At 42.6% G+C, this 9,311-nt stretch overlaps 1 protein-coding gene across 1 annotated transcript in view; it reads right to left on the minus strand.

Annotated features, from left to right (window-relative positions):
- The window catches only part of LOC311244456 (PRELI domain containing protein 3B-like), a 38,636-nt gene extending 33,189 nt beyond the window's left edge, over positions 1–5,447 (minus strand). Inside the window, exon 1 of the mRNA XM_084333974.1 lies at positions 5,355–5,447. Within this exon, the coding sequence (XP_084190100.1) occupies positions 5,355–5,386 (32 nt within the window). The 5' untranslated portion in view covers positions 5,387–5,447. The remainder of the gene's footprint in view (positions 1–5,354) is intronic.
- Between the last annotated feature and the right edge of the window lie 3,864 nt (positions 5,448–9,311).

The following is a 9,311-nucleotide window of genomic DNA, read 5'->3' on the forward strand; positions in this document are numbered from 1 at the left end:
TAAGTTTCAGAGGCAGCGCGGATGTAAACAAAGATGGCGTCAGTAGTGTGGGAATAGTTTCAGAGGAAAAAAGTTTGCTTGCTATGTGTAACAAATGCAATGCAGAAGTTCCACGAGGAGGGAAGAGGGCAACAACTTATAATACATCCAACCTAACAAGTCACCTGCAACATCACCACGATGGTGTTTTAAAAGCCTACGACGACGCGCGAGCAGCTAAAGCTTATTGCTCCGTAGCAGAGCCGTTGAACGGCTATGCTCCGTAGTAGTAGCCAGGTTAATTTGCACCACCAAGCACTGCTTAAAAGCTAGCGGCTTGAGCCCTTGGGTCATTTCTGTCAAACTTCTTTAATTTAGCAAAAGCCTCGTCAATAGGTACAGCGCTGCGGGTTCCTTTGTAGCTGGCTTTGGATTCACAGCAGCTTTAGCTGCTTGCGCGTCGTCGTAGGCTTTTACACACCATCGTAGTGGTGGTGATGTTGCAGGTGACTTGTTAGGTTGGATGTATAAGTTGTTGACGGATTGTGAATTTTCTGATTCAAATTATATTTATTTGGAAAAATAAATATGGTCACTTTATCAGTCAAAACTGTTGTCTTGGCTTTGTTTTGTTCATAGTAGTAACGCTCATGTCATGATAAATCTGGTTAGGTCAAAACTACAGAAATCTACATTTAAAAAAAAAAATGTATAATACAATAAATATCGGTTATCGGCCTTGAGGAGCAGAAAGTTATCGGTATCAAAAAATCAATATCGTGCACCCCTAATTACTACCGTTTACACAAATATCTTTTTGTCTGTAACTTGGCAACAAGGAGAGCTGCTATTGGTCTAGCGCAAGATACGTGACCGAACTCGCACCAATTGCGTCAGATAAAACTCTGCGGTAACCAAATATCCGTTCGCGAGGAAAGATCTAGTCCCGACTTTACGAAAATGATTGCGCAAAATGTGCTATTTTGTCAATGGAGAACTTTTTGTTCCTAAATCTACACCAATCGAACTTTCACCCAAAGTGAAAATTGTGTAATTCGCCGAGGTGGGAACCAGAATAGTTTTCTAGCCACTTCTCAGCTTTCACCATACTAGGGGCAAATATGAGTGAAATGCTCGCACTGTAGAGCATATATATAATTATATATATAATTAGTAAACTGTCTGGGGCTTTTCTTGCCCCCCTTAACTGATTTGAGGGCATTTGGTCAATTTTCGAGGGCATTTTGCCCCAAGCCCCCCTTAATTTCGAACCCTGCTGTAGTGTCTACATTGATTGATCCGGGAACATTTCTCCCACAGTGCACTGTGGGAGTAGATTTCAATGAGCAGAAGAATCCCCTTAACCTAACCCTGTGACACACGCACCCATCACTTTAACCTAACCCTAACCATGTGACACCTATTCCTTTAACCTAACCTTGTAACACACCTATCACTGACTAACCTAACACTGTGACACACCTATCCCTTTAACCTAACTAACCATGTGACACACCAATTCCTTTAACCTAACCCTGTGACACACCTATCCCTTTAGCCCAGACCTGGGCATTGTACGGCCCGCGGGCCGGATCCGGCCCGCGGGATGATTTTGACCGGCCCGCGAAAGATTACATGATAATAAAGAAAAATAAAAAAAAATAAAAAAAAAATTTTTCTTTTAATATTTTTTTTTTTTTACTTTTTTTTTTTCATGTCAACGTTCACACACACAGTATACGCTTAGGAGACATGCTCAGAAGATGTTGGTTCTCTTTGGATCCACCTACATATGTGAACAGACATTCTCAGTCATGACGTTTACCAAGTCCAGGTACAGATCCTCTCTCACTGATGAACATCTGGCAGCTGTGCTTCGCATCTCCACCTCAGACATGCAACCTGACTTTGATGGACTTGTTAAAGCTCAACAGAGACTGGATTTCTCACACTGAATGAAAAAAAATAACTGATGAACACTAAAATGTGGAAATATAACAAGTGAAATGTGACACTTGATATTTTTTTTTCTTTTTTTTGCACAGTTCTGAAAACATTAAATGTTTAATATAGGCATGTAAAGTAAAAAAGGCTACAAAACTGGGACACTTTTCTTTACACAGTTCAGTGACATGTCTTGTTTATTTTTGCTATAAGATGATGTGATGTCTTTAGAAAGCTAAGAAAATCCTTGTTTCAATAGTATATGAAACTCAAAATGCCCTTTGTTATTAATGTTTCACATTTTGTTTATCATTTTGGAAATAAATTCTATTTGAATAAATGATATTTTTGAAAGCTAACCTCACCTTTTAATTGCCAAATAATAACATACACTCTTACCAGGGGTCAAAACAATGCCATTTACTGCTTTTTATATAGAAATAAAATGTATATTATGCATAATTGAGTTTGGAATTTTGGCCCGGCCCCCCAACATATTTTCAGTTGCTCATTCGGCCCCCCGGGAAAAATAATTGCCCACCCCTGCTTTAGCCTAACCCTGTGACACACATATCCCTTTAGCCCAGTGTTTCTCAAAGTGGGGGGCGCGCCCCCCAGGGGGGGCGCAGAGGCATGACAGGGGGGGCCTTGAGATTTATAAAAAAAAAAAAAAAATGTATTACAGAAAATTATCACTAAGTGCTATCTGTTGCAGCTGCACTGTTCTCCATGAAAATACCATTTCTCAAAATCTGAAAATGATCATTTAATAAAACACAGAAAAGGATCACCAAGTTACTCTGGATAAAAAAAACCTTTACAGACAACATTGAGACAAAGCTTCCTGACACATCTCCATCTAAACTCTTTGAAATCTCATCTGATAGTGATACCACCTGGAGAGCTAGTTTCAGAGTGTGGTGCTGAGTACCAAGTATCTCATGATGCAGCAGTTAAGGTGTTGATACCATTCAGCACCACAGTATCTGTGTGAAGCTGGCTTTTCATCCATGACAGCTCTGAAAACAAAATATAGGGCCAAGTTGAGCCTTGAGGATGACATGCGTGTTGCCTTGTCAAAGACTGACAGCAATAAAGACTGTTTGCTTATTTCCTATGTTCGCTTTGTAAATTCCCAGTCACTGAGTGAAGATCTGCTGTTTTGCAAATATGTCAAAAACAGAGCGACAGCTGATGAGCTCTTCAAAATGATTGACAGTTACCTGACAGAACAAGGACTGAAATGGGAGAACTGTGTGGGCTTTTGCTCCGACGGTGCGCAGGCCATGGCAGGGAAAAGGAGGGGGCTACAGGCGCTCATCAAGGGGGTCTCGCCAAACGCGCAATGGACGCACTGTAAATTCACAGAGGCGCTAGCGTCAAGCTGAATGAGGTTGTGACAGAAGTTATAAACGTGGTAAATGTAATCAAAACCCGACCCCTGAAAGCGCGCCTGTTCTCTGCGCTGTGTGAGGAGATGGGAGCTGACCATTCTGCAGTGCTGTTTCACAGCGAGGCAAGGTGGCTCTCGCGAGGGAAGGTGTTGTCGCGATTGTGTTATTTCAATCAATTTAAACATGGCCCAGGGGGGGGGGGCCCAAAATATTTTGGTCCGCCAAAGGGGGGCCTGACAGAAAAAGTTTGAGAAGCACTGCTTTAGCCTAACCCTGTGACACACATATCCCTTTAGCCTAACCCTGTGTGACACACTTATTACTTTAACCTAACCATGTGACACACCTATCCCTTTAGCCTAACCCTGTGACACACCTATCACTTTAACCTAACCCTGTGACACACCCATCACTTTAACCTAACCATGTGATACACCCATCCCTGGCTTTAGCCTAACCCTATGACACACCCATTCCTTTAACCTAACTCTGTGACACACCTATCCCTTTAGCCGAACTAACCCATGACACCTATTGCTTTAACCTAACCCGTGACACTATCCCTTTAACCTAACCCGTGAGACACCTATCCCTTTAACCTAACCCTGTGACACCCATCACTTTAGCCTAACCCGTGAGACACCTATCCCTTTAACCTAACGCTAACCATGTGACACACCTATTCATTTAAACACAAACTGCATTCAAACATATCTTTAAAAAAAACTTAAATATTATGATGTATACATCCCATCTCCCCTCGCCGACATCAATAACCATTACTTGTGAAGAAACCCTGTGTAGCTCGGTGGTTAGCGCTCTGAGCGGGGCACAACAGGGGTCGGTCCCCACTGTGGCCACCCATACTGAAACATGTATGCAGTCATTCCATTGTAAAGCACTTTGTGTCCTAGCACCAGAAAGGTCCAACAGAAATGCAGTCATTCATTCACTCATTACCACTAACAGGTGGAGGATTGAGTGGCCTAAATGTGTTATTAAGGCATAGGTGTTGAGTAATTTGACTGAGCAGAAGTAACAACTTCAGTATGCCCAGCAAAGTGAGTGAAGACAGTCCCAATGGATTTGACCTTGACAATAAATGCTGAAATATCAAATCTCTGACAAGTTACAAGTTACAACTATATCAGGCTTTTATAGCTTCCAGTTCTCTCACATTGTGTAATAAACACTGGACCAGGCCAGCAAGAACTGCATATCTAGGTCGTACGGTGTATGACATAATGCCATTGCCAATGCAATCCACTTTTAATTAACCTATTTGCATTCATAGCAGAATAATCTATGGTTGACGCCCCCCTTACAGACAGTAACACAGTTTGATCCTGATGATATCTGATTTTATCAAGAGCTGCTTTTACCAAAAGAGTTGACAAACCAATGACAGCAGTAGGTTGATGATGTTGAGTAACTAGATGTTGCATTACATAACACACATACAGCGTGGGTACTGCACTGTGTGTACTGTATACATCAATGTGAAATAAACAACATGAAGGTTACAGGGACTTAACCCGCGATTTAGACACCGTGAACTAAATGCAAGTGAATCTTGTTGTCTTGTGACTTTTTAGCTACCAGCCGACAAGCTCAATTAACCCGTGAGTAGTTATGTTAGCTAGTTAGCCTAGCTGTTAGCAACCAGCATCAAACCAATGAAATGGATCAAGTTGGCGTTAGCCCACGACTTGAGCTAACTAGACGTAGCCAACGTTATGTTCTCCCGTCAGTGGCTAATGCTCTTGATCGCAAGAAAAACAAAAACAGCAAAATATATAATATTTTCAATAAATTAGCTTAAATGACTGATGTTGAAGGCTTACCAAGGAAACAACAATATCACGTTAGAAGGCTAGCTAGCGTTAGCTAAGCTAACAACTTAGGTACCGTTAGCCAGGCGGCAAGCCCCGAGACGAGTACACCAAACAACCCGTATTCAATCATGTCAAAAACACAATTATTATACGGAGTATATATTCATTTAACCCAAAGTTAAAAGACCACGCACGCACTCACTTGAATATGTGTTCCGACGCCCAGATCTTCATGGTAAGGGTCTTTCGGTCAGCTCGGGAGCCGCTGACTGACGTGACCGCAGCTTGCAAAGGAAGGGAGACTTGAAGGAGAAAGACCGAATGAATCCTCAGCAATACTCCCCCATGCTGGTAGAAATATGTAAATGAAATAATTGTGTTTGATTGATTGATTGATTGATTGTTTGATTGATTGATTGATTGATTGATTGATTGATTGATTGATTGATTGATTGAAGTGATAATCAACTAGGATGCAGTAAAAAACTTAAAACCAGATTCTCAAACATAAACATAAAAACGGACAACACGCTCATCACAGACAAGCTGGATGTAGCCAATTACTTAAACATTTTCTTCACAAACATAGCCACAACACTGGTAAACAAACTACCCTCCCACTCAGGGCTTTATGGGGTAGAACACATAGTAGCTTACTACAAAAACCTAGGGGTCCGCAAGGACGACTTCAAGCTGGAAATGGTAACAACAGATGAGGTACTCAATAAACTGAGCGCCCTCCAACCTAACAAGGCCACTGGCCACGACAACATCCCTTCCAAATTACTCAGAGACTCAGCAGCCGCCATCACCCCAATCATCACACACATAATAAACCTCTCCATAAAACAGGGACACGTCCCCAAGGACTTCAAAATTGCGAGGGTGACCCCTCTGCACAAAAAGGGCAGCAAATTAGACCCAGGCAACTACCGCCCTGTTTCTATTCTCACCTCCATCTCGAAAGTCATGGAAAAAATAGTCTACGAACAGGTCGAAAAGTACCTAGCGGAAAAAAATCTAATCTACGAATTCCAATCTGGCTTCAGAACATCCCACTCCACTGACACATGCCTTCTCTATTTGAATGACCACATCAAACAAGAGGTGGACGCAGGCAAATACTGCGGCATGGTCATGCTGGACCTACAAAAGGCCTTTGACACGGTCAATCACTCCATTCTGATTGACAAGCTAAAAGCAATTGGTTTTGATAGTCTATCAGTGAGCTGGATGCAATCCTACCTTGAGGGGAGGGAACAGATGGTGGAGGTAAACGGTACCCTATCCCCCCCCCCCTCACAGTGAGCTGTGGTGTTCCACAAGGAAGCATACTAGGACCGCTACTGTTCCTAATTTATGCAAATGACATGTCGTCAGCTTGTGACTGCAACTTGTTCCTGTTTGCGGACGACTCAGCCCTGCTGGTCTCTGACAAGAACAAGTTACAGGTTGAAAAAACCCTCAGCTCGGAACTAGGCAGAATCTGCATATGGCTCGCTGATAACAAACTATCATTACACATGGGCAAAACAGAGTCCATTCTCTTCGGTTCAAATAACAAACTCAGCAAGACCGACGGCTTCTCAGTTACAGTGGGTGACAATATTGTCACAAGGAAAGATGAAATTACCTACCTGGGTTCCATCCTAGAGGCTAATCTCTCCTGTGACAAAATGGCATCCAATGTAATAAAAAAAGTCAACCAACGAACTCGATTCTTGTACCGGATCTCCTCTCTGGTAAACAAGAATACCCTGAAGACTCTGGCAGGAGCACTCATTCAGGGGTACTACGACTATGCTTGCACCTCATGGTACCAAAGCACCTCAAAGGCGCTAAAAACAAAATTACAAACATCTCAAAACAAACTGGTCAGACTACTGCTTGACCTTACTCCTAGAACCCACCTCACCCCTGCCCACTTTGACAACCTAGGATGGCTTAGAGTAGACGACAGAGTACAGCAACTTGCAATGGGCCTGGTCTACAAGATACACTACACGACCAAGGTACCCATGTACATGTCAAAATACTTCCCAAAGGTCAGTGAATACCACGATCACAACACCAGAGGGAGCTCCACAAATCATGTTAAACCCAGATTCGGCTCAAATAAGGGACTAAACACGTTTCGCAATTATGCCACATCAATGTGGAACGCCCTACCCAAAGCTGTAAAGGAATGTGGATCACTACCCACTTTCAAAACCTCTCTCAAGGGACACCTACGGGAGACTGCAATTCAACACTGGCCCCTGTAAATATCCTAACCCAACCCCCTCCAATGTACAGTCATTTACCTAGTATGGTTTTGTCAATAGTCCAATGTACAATTTTGTTTGTTTGTACAGTGTCCCCCCCCCCCCCCCCCCTCAATGTACAGCTTTGCTTGTATATACAGTGTGCCCCCCCCCCCCCCCCCCCCCCCAACCACCTCCAATGTAGATTACCCAGTATGGTTGTCAATATCCCAGTGTACCCAACCCCCCCCCCCACCCAACCTCCTCCAATGTACAGTTTCTACGTCAAATGTATATACTCCCTTTTCCTGACTCCTTCTGTATCACAAACAGTACTGTATTTGCAAATCTGGTATGTCATAAATGTATAGATGTAGCAGTACTGACTATCTGTATGTCATGTATGTCATATATGTCCTGATGAATTGAAAATGGGGGACCCTGATGTAAACAAGACGAAAGTCTTTCTCTGGTCTGCATCCCCTTAACAATTGTGTGTATTGAGCTGTACTGTATTGTACCCATTCTGCAATCTGTTAATAAAGTTTTCAATCAATTCAATCAATCAATCAATCAATGATTCATTTAGCTGAAAGTTCCAGTGCTGTTTAGTACTTAGTAGTGTACCTACACGATACACTACACGACCAAGGTACCCATGTACATGTCAAAATACTTCCCAAAGGTCAGTGAATACCACAATCACAACACCAGAGGGAGCTCCACAAATCATGTTAAACCCAGATTCGGCTCAAACAAGGGACTAAACACGTTTCGCAATTATGCCACATCAATGTGGAACCGACGCCCTACCCAAAGCTGTAAAGGAATGTGAATCACTACCCACTTTCAAAACCACTCTCAAAGAACACCTACGGGAGACTGCCATTCGAAACTGGCCCCTGTAAATGTCCTAACCCAACCCCCTCCAATGTACAGTAAATGACCAAGTATGGTTTTGTAATTATTCCAATGTACAGTTTTGCTTGTACAGTTGTACAGTGTCCCCCACCCACCCACCCCCCACCTCCAATGTACAGTCCCCCCCCCCCCCCCCCCAACCCCACCCCACCTACGTCAAATGTATATACTCTCTTTTCTGGACTCTTTTTGTATCACAAACTACTGTATTTGCAAATCTGGTATGTCATAAATGTATAGATGTAGCAGTACTGTCTATCTGTATGTCGTGTATGTCATATATGTTATGATGAATTGAAAATGGGGGACCCTGATGTAAACAAGACGAAAGTCTTTCTCTGGTCTGCATCCCCTTAATAATTGTATGTATTGAGCTGTACTGTACTGTACCCATTCTGCAATCTGTTAATAAAGTTTTCAATTCAATTCAATTCAACAACCAGATTGCTCTTCAGTAACTATGGAAATCAGTTACAGACTGTGGGTGACAATATTGTCACAAGGAAAGATGAAATTACATACCTATGTTCCAGCTAATCTTTCCTGTGATAAAATGGCATCCAATGTAATAAAAAAAAAGTCAACCAACGAACTAGATTCTTGTACAGGATCTCCTCTCTGGTCAACAAGAATACCCTGAAGACTCTGGCAGGAGCACTCATTCAAGGGTACTACGACTATGCTTGCACCTCATGGTACCAAAGCACCTCAAAGGCGCTAAAAACAAAATTACAAACATCACAAAACAAACTGGTCAGACTACTGCTTGACCTTACTCCTAGAACCCACCTCACCCCTGCCCACTTTGACAACCTAGGATGGCTTAGAGTAGACGACAGAGTACAGCAACTTGCAATGGGCCTGGTCTACAAGATACACTACACCACTCAGGTACCCATACATGTCAAAATACTTACCAAAGGTCAGTGAATACTAGGGCTGTCCCTGACTAAGGATTTGGATAGTCGACTATGATTGGCCAAAATGTGCCGTTA

The sequence above is a fragment of the Notolepis coatsorum genome, assembly GCF_963971535.1.
Source record: "Notolepis coatsorum genome assembly, chromosome: 17".
Taxonomy (NCBI): Eukaryota; Metazoa; Chordata; class Actinopteri; order Aulopiformes; family Paralepididae; genus Notolepis; species Notolepis coatsorum.